This window comes from Onychomys torridus, chromosome 3 (assembly GCF_903995425.1).
Source record: "Onychomys torridus chromosome 3, mOncTor1.1, whole genome shotgun sequence".
Lineage (NCBI taxonomy): Eukaryota > Metazoa > Chordata > Mammalia > Rodentia > Cricetidae > Onychomys > Onychomys torridus.
In genome coordinates, this window is record NC_050445.1 from 83718712 (window position 1) to 83737954 (window position 19243).

At 42.3% G+C, this 19243-nt stretch overlaps 1 protein-coding gene across 20 annotated transcripts in view; it reads right to left on the bottom strand.

Annotated features, from left to right (window-relative positions):
* Positions 1-9197: 9197 nt before the first annotated feature.
* Positions 9198-19243, bottom strand: part of Magi1 (membrane associated guanylate kinase, WW and PDZ domain containing 1) — a 629136-nt gene continuing 619090 nt past the window's right edge. For 12 of the 20 annotated variants that reach the window (XM_036181542.1, XM_036181537.1, XM_036181541.1 and 9 more), the window contains 3 exons: positions 18414-18557; positions 15607-15745; positions 9624-11762 (listed from right to left, as the gene is read on the bottom strand). In XM_036181542.1, the coding sequence (XP_036037435.1) occupies positions 11008-11762; positions 15607-15745; positions 18414-18557 (1038 nt within the window). In that variant the 3' untranslated portion in view covers positions 9624-11007. Of the gene's footprint in view, positions 11763-13470; positions 13560-14148; positions 15746-18413; positions 18558-19243 lie in introns of those variants that run through there. The other 8 variants (XM_036181550.1, XM_036181546.1, XM_036181544.1 and 5 more) reach the window with 4 other exon arrangements.

Here is a 19243-nt window from a genome sequence, read left to right on the forward strand (position 1 = left end):
TATGTATCTGTTGCACCATCACTGCATCCCAGTGTGATCATGGCTATGATATTAATGTGCTATTATTGAATCTAGCTTGCACTTAAAAAAAAAAGATTACTTGTGCATATGCGCCATCCTTCTGAACACTTGTAAGGTCCCCTTTTCATCTCTAATTTTATTAATGTGAGTTCTTTCTTTTGTTTAGTTTCAGTCAAGGGTTTGTCAATTTTATTAATATTTCTGAAGAGCCAAATTTTTACTTTGTTGATATTTTTTCCCTCTTGGTCTCTACTTCATTGATTTTTTTTTGCCCTGATTTTCATTATTTCTACCAATTTGGGGTTTGGTTTGTTCTTTTCTTTTTTCTAAGATCATTGGGTGCATCACTAGACTATTTATTTGAGACTGATTTTAAAATGTAAATATCTATACCTATGAATTCCTTCTTAAAACTACCTTGCTTATATCCCAAAGGATCAGGAATATTGTGTTTTCATTTTAATTTGATTCTAGAAACTTTTTAACCCCACCCCACAACTTATTCAACAACCCATTGATCACTAAAAGGTACACTGGGCAGCCCCATGAATTTGTGGTTTCTCCTTGTAATTGTAGTTCTCCCTCATTATGGTTTTGTAATTAATATATACAAACATATTTAAATGACTTTTAGGTGTGTTAAGACTAGTTCTTTGACTTTTAATGGAATCTATTTTTGAAAAATTTCCATAGGCTGCTGAAAATTTGTATTCCATAGCTGGTTGTAATATTCTATAGATGTGCAATAAGCCTAATCTATGCTGATCTTTAACTCTGGAGTTTTATATTAAGTTTTATATTTTATATTAAGTTTTATATACCACACTAATATGTAGTAACCTTCTAAATTCCTTTTAATTTTGTCTTAATGTCAGTTTTGTGAGATAAAGTATCACTGTCTGTCATTTTCAGGTCCCAGTTGCTTGAGTTTTCATTTTCTATTCTTCGGCTTTCAGTCTCTGTATGCCTTTTGCCAAGGAGGATGTTTATAGACAGGAAGCAGTTAGGTCTTATTTTTTAAATGCAATCTACAAGTCTACATATTTTAGTTGGAGATTAAAACACTGTTTACACTTAGGGTTATTGTTGAAAAATAAGTCTTAATTTCTCCATTACCCTGGAGGTTTTCTGTTTAAGTGAGTTAACACCCTCTGCCCCTTTCCTAATTCTCATAGTGAGCCTTGTGAGCTTTACACTTTCCCAAGAGCTCACGCTCATGCACATCTATCTTCTTCTTCTCTGTATGGAATTCCTTCAAGTATTCTCTGTGGTTCTGACTTAGAGGTCATGAACTATTTCAGCTTACACCTATAATGGGAGGACTTTCTTCTTTGATTTTAAAGGGTCATTTTGCTGGATAGAATAATCTTGATGGGGATTATTCTGTTTTGTGGTTTGAAATGTATGAGCACACACCCTCCTGGCTTTGAGTTTCTGTCAAGAGGTCTGCTATTGTTCTCATAGGTTTATCTTTGTAAATAACGGCACTTCTCTTACAGTTTTTTCCTTGTTCTGTGCTCTTGTTATTTTAGTTAAACCATTGCATGGGGATCTTCCTTTCTGGTAATGTCTTTTGGGGGTTCTCTTGTACTTGAAGGCCTATTCCCTGCCCCCCCACCTAGATTTGGGGGACCTTTTTCCATAATTCACTGAATAGGTTTTCTATGCTTTTAGTATATGTTTAAGTTCTCTTTAACATCATAGACATACAGATTTCTGTTTTTTGTTTGTTTGTTTGTTTGGTTGGTTTCTTTCTTTTTTTTTTTTTTTCCAAGACAGGGTTCTCTGTGTATCCCTGGCTGTCCTGGAACTCTTTCTGCAGACCAGACTGGCCTTGAACTCAGAGATTCACCAGCCTCTGACTCTGGAGTGCTGGGATTGAAGGCACGTGCCACCACCGCCCAGCTCTGGGATTATATCTACGTGCCACTATGCCTGGTAAGTCCTGTTTCTGTGTTGCAGTTTATGTCATTGTTAGGATGGGTATATCTTCTGTTTTAGATGGAGTCTACAAGTAGCTGCCTTCTCTTGAGGGGTTAATCTTAGGACTGTTCAAGGAGAAAACAAAGTACTGTAAAAGTAACATCATCCAAATAAAAAAGCAAAGGCAACTACTACATCACCAACCACCACCAAAAAGGAAGTGGTAAAGACCACTGAAGAATACCTATGTGGTTAAAGATTAATAAAAGAAAAAGTAGGGAAAGAATTGAAGCCGAGCAAGGAAAGGAAAAAGGATGCTGCAAGGCTAAATAGAAGAATAAAAGTGAATGAGGAAGAAAAAGATAAATTCTGCGTACAAAATAAAAAGAGTACATAAGTAAAACTAGATAAAGGTAAGAAGATAAAAACATGAAATTTTTTAAAAATAAATTAAAAATGTCAAAAATATTGCCAACAGACAAAAGGTTTAAAAAAATAAAGATGAAGAATTGTTGAAGATGTACCCACAGATGCAATAACAGCATGAACATCATATGAGTAACCTCTAATTGTCTGGTAGAAGTTAAGTCATATTGCACCTGGCAATATTGTCAGGCCAAGAACCTGTGGTTAGACAGGTTTCAGGCCCCACGGAAGAACCTACCTACTACAATTATTGTGCTAAGCAGATATAGCATTATACCAACTCCTAATGGGTTAGTGTTATACTCATCAATTAATGCATCTCTCAACCCTCACCAGAGAAACTTATTTGTAGTACACAGTGGTAGGGAACACAGAAAACCACAACCAACCAAGGTGTAGAAAATAAAAGACTGCAGAATGCTCAGTCCTAAATGGGACATGTATTTCACATCCTCTTCTCCCAAAGCTCAGGGATCATTGCAGAAGATGGTGGAAAGGCAAATATCCAGAGGAGTAGTTGAATATGAGGAGACAATGTCCCCAGGGCACAGCAGAGTAGCTTCACATTAAAAACTCATGATTGTGACAACATGCATAGGACTTGTGCAAGATGAAGCTATACCAAATCTCAGCATGGAGAGGGGAGGTGGGCATAAAAATCTTAGCTGAAGACCTATTGACTTCTTTAAGAATGTTACCTCTCCAAAGGGGTTCCATGGGAATCCTAAAACAACCCAGGCTGTTTGCAAGACTATAGTCTGTTATTCTCCACAAAGGATGGTAAGCCCCATTGCTGAAAACAACAAGTACACAACTCATTGAACATAGAGAAGTTGAGCTGGTGCCAACATAGAACCTTCACCCCTACGTTCTAGTATCTTTGGTACAGGAAGGTATCTTGCACACTACCAAATGAGAAACATAAACAGCAAACCAGCCACAAACCTTTTATCTACAAGGGTGGCTTGCCTGCAAGATATGCTAGTGCACTGCTGGATAAAGCTTGTGGGAGTAAAAATAAAACAAAGTAAAAACAAACAAAGTAAAAGACAAAAATAAAAACAAGAACAAAGTGACTCTAATGACCTTCTGTTATACTCATAGATCAGTGCTTTGTTCAGCCATCATCAGAGAAGCATAGTCTTGCAGCAGATGGGAACAAATACAGAGACCCACAGCCAGACATTATGCAGAGAGTGAGTGAGAGGCCTTGGAACACTCCGCCCTACACAGGCTGTCTCCATCAAATCTCTTTCCTCAGGGCTTAGGAAACCCTGTGAAGAGGAGGTGGATGGTAAGAGCCAGATGGGATGGAGGATATAAAGGAAACAAGGCCCTCTGAATCATCCTGATCAAAGCACACATGAACTCATAGAGACCAAGTCAGCATGCACAGGGCCTGCATGGTCTGCACCAAGTCCTTTGTATATATATTATGGTTTCCAGTTTAGTGCTTTTATGGGATTCCTGAGTGTATGAATGAGTGGGTTTCTGTTTCTTACGCCTTTTCTTGGGCTTTTCTGTTTGTTTGTTTTGTTCAATTTTGATGTGTTAGTTTAGTTATCTTATCGTATTTTATTTTATTATTATCCCTTAGAATCCTGTTTGTTTTTTAATGAGAGACAGAAAGGGAGTGGATCTGAATGGGAGGGGATGAGGGAGGAAACAGAGTAGAGAGAGGGAAAGTTGACATCAGGATATATTATCTGAGGAAAAATCTATTTTCTGTAAAAGGATTAAAAAATATACTAATAATTAGAAAATAACTGTACTGGAAAGCCAGGATCCTGACAAATATCAAATAACAGGGAACCTGTTAGTATCATGGGAGATTTTATTTATAAGATCTTCTAAGTTATTGCTCCCCCAAAAGAAGGATTTTTAAATAAAAAAAAAATGTCCTAATTGCCTCTGGGGGGAAAAAAGAATGTTGCCTCTGGTAAGTCAACTAGAAGGTCACATATCCAAGAATTGGTGGGCAACACAAATTAGACTTGATGCATGGGGTAAAAAGAGAGAGAGAGAGAGAGAGAGAGAGAGAGAGAGAGAGAGAGAGAGAGAGAGAGAGAACACAGAGTTCAGTGGGCAGAGAAAGGGTTTTAATCTGTAAGGAATGGTGTCCATGAATATATCAAAACACAATGTACAAAATTCTCAAATAATCAATTAAAAAAAGAATTGGAGAAAGTTCTTTTTTGGTCCTTTAATGTAGACGAATTGCTAAATGGTGTTATTAATTTAAAAAACAAAAACCAAACAAACAAACAAACAAAACAAAACAAAACAAAACAAAAAAACCTGGAGCCAGAAGTTGGGGTTAAAGCTGAGAGATCAGAGGAATAGGACAAGCCCCAAGCCAACCTCACCTCACCACCCTTCAGTCTCCAGAAGAGACCTACTTTCTGTGTACCCACACCTATATTCCTTTCTGTTCTGCTAACTCATTTCCTCTCTCCACCCAGCTACATCACTTCCTCTTCTTGCCCAGTTCTGTCACTTTCTGTCTGTTTGTACAGACCTCAAGACCTTTATGGTTAACTAGTGTTGGAATTTAAGGCATGCGCCACCATGCCTGTCTCTGTTCCTAGTGTTGCCTTGAACTCACAGAGATCCAGACAGATTCCTGCCTCCGAGGTGACAGGATTAAAGGCGTGTGCTACCATTGCCTGACCTCTATGTTTACTATAGTGGCTGGCTTTTCCCTCTGATCCTCAGATAAACATTACTGGGGGACACAGCTAAAATATCACCACACTCTAATACTGTAATCAAGTAGATGCGTTTGGGGAACGGCAGTAATAGGCTGCAGCTGCAGTCCATCATAATTCCTGGTTTCATCTAGCACTCGGCAGGCTGAGGGCCAGGTGCTCACGGATATGTTGTTGGCACCTGAGTTGTTTTCATTTCTGAAGCTTCCTTTGTTTGGATACGAGGGAGCCACTATTGGACATAGTGAGCTTAGTGGACTGTGGGCTGGGCAGTCTGTGGACTCTGGGTTACCCACTTTGTGTGTGCCGAGGGAGCAAATGTTCCAGTTGAGGAGTCCCTCCTACCTGACTGAGCTCTGCCCTGGAGGGGAAGAGGTCAGAGAACTGGCAGTCCACATGATGCCCTCAGAGCTGCCAGAATTTACTGTGGAGGGAGCTGCCCTGTGGGACAAGGGAGGCTGTGGAACCCAGCTGTCTGCTGGACCCCTAAGTTCAGAGCTCTACCTCCTTCCCCACAGTCGACCATCGGTGGAAGGAAGGTAGGTTTAGGGGTCCTGTGACTGCCAGCTATGGGCTTGGAGCTGTCATCTTCTTTCCCACAGGCAATCAAGCTTACTCCTCCTCAGGGTGCAGAGCCACTGGCCACTGCTTCTGACAGCTGAAGCTTCCTGATGCCTAAACCTCTCATATCTCACCTAGCCCTTTGGTTGTCCCCCAGAGATACTGTGGCAGTGCTTCCAGGCTGCTTCATTTAGGACTGACCCTCAGTTTCCAGTCCCTAGATGTGGTGATTTGAATAGGAATGCCCCCTATGTGCTTGACAGCTTGGCCCATTGAGAGTGGCCCTGTTGGAAGAAGTATGTCACTGTAGGGGTGGGCTTTGAGGTCTCATACTAGGCTCAAGCTACACCCACTTGGGACAGTTCTCTTCCTGTTGCCTGCAGAGCCAGATGTAGAACTCTCAGCTACCTCTCCAGCACCATGTCTGTCTGCCCACCACCGTGCTCCCTGCCATGATGATAATAGATGAAATCTCTGAAACCAGCCCCAATTAAGTGTTTTGCTTTCTAAGAGTTGCTGTGGCCATGGTGTCTCATCACAACAAGAGAAATCCTAACTAAGACACCAGAGTAGCTCAGTCTTATATCACAGAACCACTGTCAAGATGGCCCCTGGGTCTAGTGCTCTGAGACATGAGGAGTGCTGCCATGGATTTCTCCTCTGGTGCTAGCTCCCGATCCAGAGTGATAGTTATGTTTGAAAACATGCACTGAGATGCAGGTGCGTGAGCCCTGCTTTTCCTCAGACTGATGCTCATCGCCAGAGCCATTTTAGTGTGCATCTTCGGGCTCCACTCCCGAACAGGGAGCCAAGGCTGGAGTTGTGAACTCTTTTCCCAATTGTTTCTGTTTCCATCTTCTCCATGCTTCTTAGCTGGCCTGTCACTTCTTTTTTGATTCTCAATCCCCTTCATCCTCCTCTCCAGAGAATACGGTTTCTTTTTGTTACCTGACTCATCTCATTCAGTCTCGCAGAAGAAACTTGGAAGCCAGTATCTCATCCCAGCAATGCCTTCTGGCAACTCTGTAAGTTATATACAGAGATTGGAATTGACTGGTCACAAACACCACCACCTTGTTCTTTATAATCTCCTGAAATATTTGTGTATTTTATTAAAAGTCTGCATTACTTTCATAAATTGAAACATGTTCTTCAAAACAGTGTATTGGAAGTATTCCTATCCAATACTCAAATGTGGGATGTCCAACAAATGCTGAGCAATACACGACCACGCTTTTGCAGGTCAACAAAGATGTGGTCAACCAAAACAATAAAAAGAGTGAGAACAAGGTTTAGGAGCTCTGACACCTCTGTGTGAAAGAGGGTACAGTAAGGTATGGATTTGTAAGCTTCAAGAAAATGAGATAAATTACCTGGGTACAAATTTCAACAGGTTTTTACATGTATTATAAGGGTACACTGGCAAAAAGTAATGGCTAGGCAGACTGGAAAAAACAAAAGCAAATTCTTTTCTATGAAAAGTCAAACAGTAAGTGGGCCTGGGTCCAGGCAAACCAGCTCTTGTATTCTCGAGTGAGATCCCATGGAAGGGCACCAATGTCTAATGACTCCTGCCCTCCTCTTTCAGTCTGAGGGGCATGATGCTCTGAGACCAACTTTGTCCAACTTAAACGTAACTTGTCCACATTTTCTTCCCCAAGAGCCATGCAACCCAGCAGCGGCTCTGTAAACACTTCCAAACTCTTGATGTCGGAAATTGGGAACAAGGACAGCTAGCCCTTCCATTTGGGTCACACTTTACCCCTGATCTCCACCCCGGCCTGCTCTATGATCCTTCTGTCACCGGGTAAGTTCTTTTCTTCTCTTGGTCTATCCAGCCCCCACTCTCTTCACTGGCTAGATCCCCTTAAGTCACTATTACAGGGCCTGGGCCCCTCTACCTGCTGTATTTTGTGCATTTTGTTTTTTTTCTTCCCCCTCCACAAACTATCAACTGTCCCCACCAAGTAGATATGTCTAACTCCACCTATGTATTCGCCTTCAAGTGAAGCTCTGAGACCGATTCTCTGGATCAAAACACAGCATTTTGGCTACCCATTTTAAGATGAGAAGTTCATTACACTTGTCCCTAGTACAAATACATGACTTGCTGCTTTTGTAGTTAAGGGAAATGCTAACTGCCGGCAGTGTCACTGAGGACTGCTTGCCGGGGAGTTCTGAGCACTTTGCACTTACCCTGACCAACTCTACGAGGTATGTATGCTCCTTTAGAGGTGAGGAAGGCGGCTTCAAGAGAGTAAGGGACCTCCTGGCCAGATAGCATACCCTTAGGAAGTGACTCATCTCTTGGGTCTGAGGAATTTGCTATTACTAGGTGTCTGCACTATAGTACACTGCTCCACTTCTCATGTGCATACAAATTAGCACAGGATCTTGCTAAGTGCACATTCTGACTCTGGAGGTCTGGAGCGGGGTCTGAGATTTTACACTAATTAACACACACACACACCCCCTCCCCCACCACCCCGTAATCATGAGGCAGCTGGGTCATGTACCACACCTTGAATAGTAAGGCACTTTTCCATGACAAAGACACAGCTCCCTTTTCATGGGAAGAATGATAGTTCAGTAGTTGCAATCATGGCTCTCAAAGTGATGACTTCACCCTGACACATTTGAGACCACATGGAGATGAAGAAGATACCAATACAGAAGCAACAGTGGTTATGGAATGCATCCACTTCCATGTATTTTTACAGTAAAAATGCATTAAAAAAATCTTTCACAAAAGAAACTTAAAAAATACAAGAAGGTTATTGAGTCCTCCTACCCACTGAACATTCTTTCAGGTATCAGTTGTATGGGGGGGGGGTGTCCTAAATGATTTGATTTAATCATACAAAATACTCATCCATCATACCTCATCAGCACTCATACGTGAAGTGGAAGGTTGGGGAGACAGGCTCACAAGAATCAATTTCCAGTAAAGGTTACAGTAGATTGAAGAGAATTCTACTTTTCTGCTTAGTGTACAGTTTTTGTACTTCGAAAGTGCAGTACTTTCAACCCAGATCTGGTATGGATTAAGGTTAAATTGCTACAGCAGATTTCCTCAGACACTGAGGCAGGCTCAGTTTAAATGCTCACTACTATTTCTTACAACGAGACAGACATTTTGATGTTAACTTCAGGATACAATCCAAAATTCAACCTTGGCTTTTACTTGTTTATAACCCATAGACCGTGATCAAGAGAATGAGTCAGTTACATCATGGACTGTGCTAGAAAATAGTGAGAAAAATCCCAGCAGCAGAGCCTCAAGTGTGACACCCCCAAGTTGGCTCTCTGGACACTGATGAAGTAAGTAAGCATTGCCCGAGTTGTCTTCCTCAGCATGAGTACTGCAGTCAATGCATGCTTGTAGGGAAAACTGCTAAGAAAAGTAGCAACCAGACCCCCGCTCCCTTCAGCTACAGAATGTACGTACACTGAGTTTGATTCAGGAAAGTAACTTTGATCATGTCCACATACCTATAACGACTCAGTGTAATGTTATGTATAAACCTTAGGTCAAATAATGCTATGAACAATGTAATATTTATCTGTGCATAGTGTTTTATAAAAAAGATTGGCCCACATACTGCTTTTCTTCAACACAGAAAGAGCATTAAGCAAGAAATAAATGAGCGAAGAACAGAGAATGCAAATGAATGGTTGATTATTCATGAGCAGCCTCTCCATGGAGAAATGATAGCCCCAACAAACTAAAGCTTTACTGATTACTTATATAGTCTCCCATTTTAAAACAACTTTACATACCTGATTTAGTTTAAACTATATTCCCAAGAATCAATCTGTTCATATTCAGAAATATAGACACATATCACATTCCTCACAGCTAGACTTTTGTCATAAATTCTCTTTTATACAAAAAAAAGGCAACAGTTGTTTAATTTTTTTCCAACAGGCTCTATTAATTACAATTTTAAACTCTACATACAACGATTGGCTGGTTTTCTTTTTCTTTTTGTCTTTTTTTTTTTTTGTCTTTTTTTCTCCCCTCCCCTAATACAGTACCATGGGAACAACAGTGATTGACTTGCAAAGTTTTTGTGTGTGAATGGAAAATGTGAAACAGTACTACAGAAATACAAATGCACTGTCAGTAGCAGTCCAACAGTTACAAGCAAACACTTTGGCTCAGCTAGGCAGTAATCCACTTAAACCACTTCTCAGGGTTACAGCTGACCCAGCCACACCTCCTGAGGGTTCAGAAAATGGGTCTATTTTAGAAAGAAAAACCATTACATTTTATTTTGCTGTCCCCCCAAATAGAGAACAGGGTCACGGGGATGGAAGGTTTCCCAGTTTCTTCCTTGCCCTTCAATCCTTCAGACTTGGACTGAGGTTTCAAAGTGCATAGTCAGCTATTCTGGGAATAAGCAGCCCCAATGCTTTTCAAATATCACGAGAGAGGTTTCTTCTACCAAAGTCCACTCCTCTGCTCCATGAGATTACCTTTTCATGTTTGAGACATTTACATCTCCCTCATCCCAGAAGCATAAGGTCCTACATTCCATCTCCTCAGCTTCATACTGGACCAGACAACCCAGAAGCAGCTTGTCTGTTCCTTCTACAGGCTGACAAGCTGTGGCGGGCACTGCTGTAAGTGAGATGCATTCTGTGGTGGAGCTGATGAACCTGACCATCTGAGCTAAGGCTGTATTTGGTTAATGGCAGCCAAGCTTCTTGTTTTTGCACCTTCCTGGGCCAGGGAGAGCACAAACCATTCTTTGAACCAACTGTAACTCAAGCTCATAAAGTTTCTTAGAGCTGTGCACTGTAGTCATAAATATCCTTCATTTGCAGTAGTAGTCTGTCACACAGCCTGGCCACCCTAATCCATCCTAAAAGGGATTCAGTTTGTACAAGTAGAAGTTTACTTTTTGTGTTCTGCTTTTCTGAAAAACAAGGGTTTACAATACAGCACTACATCACTTCTAACAGTTTATATTGAGTTAGATTTAATTGCGTTTACTTTGAGGACATGACCAACAGCCCCATTTTTCTAGAAGAGAAAGAGCTTGCCCCAAAGAGGGACCAGTTCTCAACAATTCTATAGCTTGTGAAGAAACAAAATGTACATCCCTTTGGGCCATTATTTTGGCAAATGATTAAAAAAAAAGTATGCATTTAAAAATACTTTCTTTAATATTATACATCAGGCACAAGACTCTTCATATATATTTTTTTCTTATAAGATTTCAAATGCATAAAATGTCCATTACTATTCATAGGTCTGTCAGGTGTCAGATGCTGCTTCAGGTAAGAAACTAAACTATTTCATGTTTGCGACCTCCCTCTTAGAACCTTTGACACAGTAAAGGTTGCAATGTGACTTTGAGTCTCAGATGCTGAGGTCGGTGCTACATTCTTTATAAGGCCGCCTTCTCTGCTCCGGGGGGTTTCTGGGGCTTCTCCGGGCATCAGCCTTCAGACCAGCCTCCTCCTTTTCTCGGTGGCCAACTTTGTCATCCCGGTTCCTTTTGTCCAGAGACCGCTCTCGCCTACGCTCAGGGGACCTGGCCCTCCTCCTGTCGGTGGACTTGGCTCTCCTCTCAGGCGAGCCCCCTCTTCTGCGCTCTGGGGACCGTCTCTGATCCAGGAGTCTTTCGAGGGACCTCCGCCGGCGGCTGGGGGAGCTGTCTCTTCTCCGGGTGGGTGACCGCTCTCGCTTCCTCTCAGGGGACATCTCCCTTCTCTTCTCATGCCTCTCCCTCCTTTCCAAAGTGTTGTCAGCGCTGCGGGTGCCTTCCCTGCGCTTCTCCGGAGACCTCTTCTTGGGGCCATTGGTGGCTGTCCGCTCTGGCTGTTCGTCTCTCCATGCATCGGGTGGCCGGTCTTTGGGCCGGCATGCCCCACTGTCGGGTTTTCTAGAAGTTCCATTCCAGGTGTGGTGTTCGTTGGGTTGTCTGCTGTGCTCCCTGTTGCCTTTCGGATCCTTCGCGTGTGCCCGCTTTTCCCCATGTTGTGATGATTTGTGAAGGTCGGGTGGGTAACTGGACTCCAAGGCTGGATGCGGTCTGCGGTCTGGCGGCCCGGGCCTCACTTCCGGAACACCTTGTGCACCGGTGGAGGGGCCGTTCCGGTCGCTGCTGGGGTCTGCCAGGAAGAGAAATAAGAACAGTTCAACATGAAGGTCCTGGGCTCCTGGCCCCGGTTCCCTCCCACGCTTGACTCATTAGTCACAACAAACAAACAACTGTTAAAGCAGATTCAAAGCCAACTGAATCTGGGTTAATTTAGGAATGACTGCAACGAGTTAGGATTAAAGACTAGCACTATGGCTTTCAACATCTAGCTGACTATTCCCCACACCCTGAAGACAGACCATCCGAGGCATAATAAATGGTTTTAGTTTTTAAAAGGCAGAACTGGATGGGTCTGTCTAGAGGTACCGGAACTACTGCACCGTGATGTACACCTACTCTTCCTTGGCCACCCATTAGCCCTTTCCCAGCCTCTGTCTTTCTTCTGTATCCTTCCAATACCATTTTATTTGAACGATACTTGTTCTGCTTAAAATTAACCTAGAACACAGACCTGGATGGGCTGGGGGTTAAAATTAGTTGCTGGCTTATCTGGATGGTGATCTAACAAGCAGGAGGACAAGCCACTGAGGATCTGCATGTCACAGAAAAAACATACTTCTACTTTTAGAAAATGATTCAGGGTACTGGGCAAAGGGGTTACCTAGCCAATACACATGGCAGATGTTAACTGTCAAATGTGACACCAGCTTGAAGGTCCACTGAATTACTTTTACATTTTACTATTTTGTCTACTTTTGAGTAAAGTTAAAAAAAAAAAAAAAAAAGAACTGTATTTAAAAAAGCTTTCTGCCAGAAAAAAAGTGAGTGGGGGATAGGATGTTAGATGCACCTTTGAAATAAATTGGGACTTATACAATCTCTACGTTTAAAACACCTTTCCTTATGATGTAAGAAGCAATCATAATGATAAGCAAGAGCTGTGGACTCCATCAGACTGCTTCTCAGTTCAGTCAGGCATCTATAGATCTAAATGCTGGACAGCCCATGACAAATCCCACTTACCATTAAACTATCTGAACTGACACCACAACCATTTAAGGCAGCATCTTGAATTTATGAGAGCCTTTGCAAAGCGTGATGTTTTGTTGCAATGATAAAACTATCAAGTTTTAGGTGCTGGAGCTGCTGAGCTGCAATGTGGGATACAGGGCTTTAAAAACATCTTCCATGAGACAGTCAGGACAATAATAACCAAATGGTCTGTCTCATGAAGGAGCTCTCCAAACCCAGGACAAGCTCAACAAAGGGAGAGAGATAGCTTAGAACATGAGTCCTCACAGTCTTCATTCTTTTTACTGCGAGGGGTGCAGCTACTTATTTAAAAATGGGTGTGCAATATGCCCAGAAAACTTTATTTATAACACCAGGATGTGGTTCACAGGCTGGAGTTTGCTGAGAGACCCCTGAACAACCAGAAAATCTCCTCTTCCTGTCCAGCAAAGCCGTACCCACCAGGGAAGAGCTCCATGATGAGGCTGGTTCTCTCTAGAGGCTGGGTGTGCTACCGGGACAGAGGCAAAGTCACTCCACACTTGGGGGAGAAAAGCACTCGGGTAGCTGTAAAGCTAACCTATATTCTTACTCTATTCTTAAGACAAGGGAGTGCAAACTTCAACAGGATCAGCCATGTACTTACAATTCAAAGAACGCAGGGTGTTCAGAATGAATTGCCAAACATATCAAAATAGAGCTAAGCAGAAGCAATGAGGAAATTAGGCCACAGCACAGAAACACCTAGTATTGATTGAGCTACAAACCGTAGTTTGATTATGGCCCATAAGGTAGAAGCAAGCCTCCCCGAGCTTTTCATTTCTCATACATGCAGCGATATTAGGAGGTATCATCGCTGTAGGAGGGAGGGCCCAGCACCAAGAACAGTCAGAGAGAAGGAGAGAGAGAGAAAGAGAAAAAGTTGAACATTTAGATTCCCTATAACAAGAAAGAAAGAAAAAAAATCTTCATTTGTTAACATAGGGCAAAGAGAGTTTATTCGTCTGGTCAGTCTAAGGCAATACCCAAGGCTGCAGGGACCGACCGCAATTGAACAATGACCTTTTTAGATAGCTGTAAGATGACTCCAAAACCCAGATGATGATGCATCCTTTTGTTTTTTTGTTTTGTGATTTTTTTTTTTTCAAACAACTGGAACAATGACAGGCTGGCATAGGAGAGCATTAACAATAAACAACCAAAGAACCAAGTCCCCTCCCGCCTACCCCCCAATACCGCGGCAGTTAAATTAAGTACAAAAACTCATTACAAAAATAGCCTCACAGAGAAGCAGGTTCCAGTCAAGTCAGAAAAATATTGGAACTTAACATATTATAACCCATTTGTAACTCTAATCAATAGAATTAGAGAGATTTAGTCCAAATGACGCATGGGAACATTACAGTAGCACAACCCTGGCATGTTCAACCCTTTGTGGAAAACCATGTAGTTCAATGATCTTTATTTTTAGCCCAAAGAACATTGGTTAGTGTTGGATTTTCATCCTCAGTGCAACAGACATAGGTTTGGAGAGGATACACAGGTTACTGACGAGGGCTCTCAAATGAGACATCACATCCAACAGAAGCATTAGGAAAGACAGAAAAGGGAGACACGTTACACAGGTTCAGTGGTGTTCGTACTCCGAACGGTCCGAAGTTCAGCCCAGTGTGCAGCCATGGCACCTGATATTGTCATTAAGGTTCCCTCCGATTGGATACCCACCCTCACCCTTACCTCAGACCCCTCATATTGTGCACCGGTACCAATGTCCAACACCTGGAAAGGCTGCCCTGCGAAGGAGCCACTCTCCTCCTTGAACTATGTCTGAAATTGAGCATCTCATTGAGCCCAAAATGCATCTGGGAATTGTGCAGAAAGACGTTCAGAAAAGAGGGTGATAACAGATAAATCCCGAATAAAGGGGACCAATGTATATGAGGATCTTTCAATCACAGTTTCTATAGAAACCTTTGTAGACCTTTGGTTGGGAAAAAAAGCCCTACATCTAGGGCATAGCTTCCTTTTTTTTTTTAAATTTTAAAATTTAAACAAGAATCTCAAATAAATAGGACATAATTATCACAATATACATTATTTTGCCATCAGAACACTAAGCTAGGTAAAGAGCATTGCCGTCTACTCAAACTATGTTAAAGATACGATAGAGGAACTCTTCGTATCACCTGGCTTTCCTCATAGGAAAGGTATAGTAGCATGTTTCCCTCATGATGAGCGCTGGGAATCTATTTCATCCTTTATCTTTTAAAAACATATGGCTAATAGATCAACATTTGTTTGTTGTTGTTTGTTGGATAGTGTGGGCTCAGGCGGTCTGATCTGGGGTAAAAGGCCAGTTGAGAGGGACAGAGAATTGTCATATACAGAGTCTAAACAAAGTGAGCAAAGCCCCCCCAATCTCAAAATTTCACACCTCTGCAAGAAAGTAACAACAAAAACAAAACAAAACAAAAAACAAAACAGAGCAAAACAAACAAAGAAACAAACCCCACTAGATATTGTGCCTCACCACCAGTCAGGCAACCTGCTTCTTTCAAGGACTGTGTAGTCATTTGTGCTAACAATTGGATCTGAGAAACAGTTTGGCACAGTTCAACAAACATTCCTTCGCTCCTGGTTGGACTAGACAGAATGTTCTCTCTGATTATCAGAAAGGGGGCTATCAAGATCTTGTCTTAGGCCATGCCCCAGTCCGTGTAAGCAAGCAAAGGATGAAATGTGTAGAGATTTCAGAACAAGCGAGGCAAATAACCACATGGTGCGAGAGGCTGGTAAGACACTGGTGAATAGGGAAACAAAAAGGACTTTCCTGCTGCCGTTCTGGAGACAAACTCATGGAGTCATGCCAGGGAAGGAAGGGATGTTTTCATAGTTTGACCCACCATATTCTGGGACTGAGCCGTCTCCCCGCCTCAGAAACAGACGAACTCTGCGGCCACCATTCTTTATCAGTTCTATGGCCCGAGAATGTTTCATGTTTTTGGTGGTCTCACCATTGATCTCTAGAATTTCATCACCAATCTGTCAGAGCAAGAGACAAAGTGAAATGGTCACACCGGGTTTTCATAAGCTATGGACGTCTTTTTGACTTAGAATTAATTCTTCTCCTCACTGGTTCCCCACATACACATTAGGCATATTCCAGAATTTTTTCTATTGCTCAGGATGTAGCCGTGAAAATATTCAACCCTCATGGCACTTAGATTCTAATAAGGAAAGGCAATTTGTAGGAACACTATACAAGTAGTACATTATATAATGTTAAGTGCTAAGTGAAGCAAAAAAGCTGTAAGAGACTATAAGTTACTGAGGAGGACACAGCATGGCCCCAAATGAGGATCTCTGCTCCATGTAGGGATACTTGGGTGCAATCGCATTTACTCTGGATGTAGGTTAGAACTAGTGGGTTGCTTCGAATCACAAGAATATGGTAAACATGACAGGATATCAGGTCAAGGCGTTACAAAATAATTGTCTTCTGTCTTTCTTGTTCTCATTTGCTCACTCTGATGCATGCTGTGGGATGCCCACTGTGGTGAATGTGTTCCCCAAAGGCCCTGTGTTGAATGAAGACTTTGACCCATAGTCTACGATGCTAGTGATCAATGGTAGCATGAAAGGAAGTTAGGTGACTGAGGGCATGTCCTTGAAGGGGATGCAGGTACCCTGGCCTCTTCCTCTCACTCTTTCCTATTTCCCCTGATGTAAGGAGTTTTGCTGTGCCGTACATCCTTCCACCTCACTGTAACAGTCTGCCTTCTAAATAGGCCTCAAAACAGGGACCTCTGAGACTGTGAGGCACAATATGCTTTTCTTCATTTAGGGCTTATTTCTGTAGGCATCTGGCTCTGAAATCTGACTAATATGTCACCCTATGGAGTTCCATGATAAGAAAATGAGAGAAAAGCCCAGTGTGGTGGCGACTGCTTTTAATCCCGGCACTTGGGAGGGAGAGCCAGGCGGATCTCTGAATTCGAGGCTAGCCTGGTCTACAGAGTGAGTTGCAGATCAATCAGGGCTACGCAGAGAAATTCTGCCTTAAAAACCAAAACCAAAACCACAAAACAACAACAAAACAAAAAACAAAACCAACAAACATGAGAGAAGACTCCAAGACTCCAGCCACAGGCTGACAGGCACCCAAGCCTGGAAACAGCCACATGAATGAGCTCAGAAGAGAAATCTTCCATGAGAGTCTCCCACATGCCTTCCTAGGCACTGTGCAAAAATCAGAATGAACAAAACAGGCCCGAATCTGACTCACACACAGCTTACATTCTAGAAGGAAGAAGAGGCAATGTACTGGTTTTGGAATCCATGCCACAAGCTTGGATCCCATCTCATGTCTGTCAAGTAATCGATTCCACGGCCCTTCAACCTCCTGCAGCTCAGTTCTTCAACTGCAGAGAGGGATGAAAACAACCCCGTGCTACAAAGCTCAAGGAACCAGGGGATGAATGTGTCTTAGGAGCTGTGCACAGCTGTACAGTGATGCTCTTTCATACTATTAGCAACTGTTTTTTCCAAATATCCATCATTTTCACTGCCTAATTCTAGAAACTATGCTCTGCTTCCTCAGTTAAGAAAAGGCTCAGTTCGGGGCCAGTGAGATGGATCAGTAGGCCAAGGCCACAGGCAAAGTCTAAAGAGCTGAATTTGATCCCTGGGACCCACACTGTGGAAGGAGAGAACTGACTCCTGAAAGTCATCTTATTGGCTCCACATGTATGCCTATAGACACATATACACATATACAAGAAGCAGAATAATATACAAAAATAAGAAACAACAAACAAAAAGCCAAACACTTTAGTCTGAAAATGGAAAAACAAGTATAAACACATTACTGAGTTCCTCATCCTTGGCTCTGTGTGTGTGTGTGTGTGTGTGTGTGTGTGTGTGTGTGTGTGTGTGTGTATTTGTCTTTCTGCTCAGGCAGCTCACTTTTCTTCCTTTCCTGATGATCTCTTAGCTGCTACAGTGGCTCCCTAAGTGTTTCAAGTTATGTAACTTATCTAAAGCCAGGATTTGCCTCTTTTCAATCACGCAATCCACACAGATAGTAACAAGCATTAAACAGCTGAAGAGAACAGAGCCCTGAGTCTGCATCTTTTCAAATTCTCAGGCTGGGTATGCCCAAGCTGTGACATGAGGGCACACATGACTGAGGATGGCTATAAATGTGGTCCAACACAAAACTCTTACTCAAAACTTTATGAGATATATTTTTGATAATTTGTTTTTTTGTTTTTGTTTTTTTTTTTAAACTTGATTTTGAGGTTCTGGTATGTGACCTTTGTAGATGATAAGGTTGTTTCATAATTTTAAAAAGTTTGACACTCCTATAGCAACTCCCAGTGCATTGTAACTATTGACCCCATGCTGAGGTCTAGGGTTGACTGGGAGGCTAGAGAAAGAATGAGCTCTCTACTCAGAATCTATAGGGCTACTGGGATTTCCTCCCTTCTATGCATTCTGTACTGTCCAGTTTCTTGTGATAGGATGTACCTACTGTAAGAGATTAAGCATAAGAACAATGGGGAAGTCGTTCAGAAAATACCCACTTTAAGTATGCTTTAGAAAGAACTATGACAGGATCCATACATTCAGTGTCCTGAAGGCTGTGGGAATGTCAAGCAGCGACCACAGATGACATATGTACAACCACTCTGGCCCCCTCTCTACTTACCCTCATCTTTCCACATCTTTCTGCAGGACCATCCTCTGCTAAGCGCAGAACATAGAGGTCCATATTATACTCTCGTCCCCCTCGAAGACTAAAGCCAAATCCCTTGGCTCCTCTTTCCAGTTCCACAGTGTAAAAATCTTGCTCCTATTTGAAGAAATTAAATGCAGTCACTCTGGGGGAATTTAGATCCACACCCATTTCTCTTAGTGACTTTGCAGAAAGGCACAGACTCTATCTGCAACCCTTGTGACTCTTGCTTATTAATCATCTGAGGAGTTAGGAATCCTACATCTGTAAACATTCATGAGCATGTCTTGATACACACAAACATTTACAACACTCAGTAAGGCTGCAGTTGACATTTGGGGCAGGAAAATTTTCCATTTCATCAGACCAGCCACTGGCCGCTGTGTTGCTGGATGGCCCATACGTGGTAAATGCTAGCAGGGCCCTAAGTCTGCCTTTAGAGATGAGGGCCCAGTTTCCATTCTGCTAGGAGAAGGCCAGCAAAAACATTGACCTCTGGATCATCCCTGTTCCTCAAATTTGCATCACTGGCTGTTACTTGTGCATTTCCAACCTGAGGACAAGATTTGCACTCTAGGGGGTCTTATCTGAAATTCACTAGCTAGAGAAATGTCTCATACACAAAGACACTTGCTTGGCAGCAGCAGGTTTTAAAAACCATGAGAAGCAAGACAGCTAGTGTCTTGCTTCTCTGATCACTGAGCCTTGTGACAGCCCTTCTTCCTTCTCCCTCGGAAAAGAGCACCTAGGAATATTTTTCAAAGGCAGTAAAAACAAAATGTCATTTTCTAGACAATCAAATT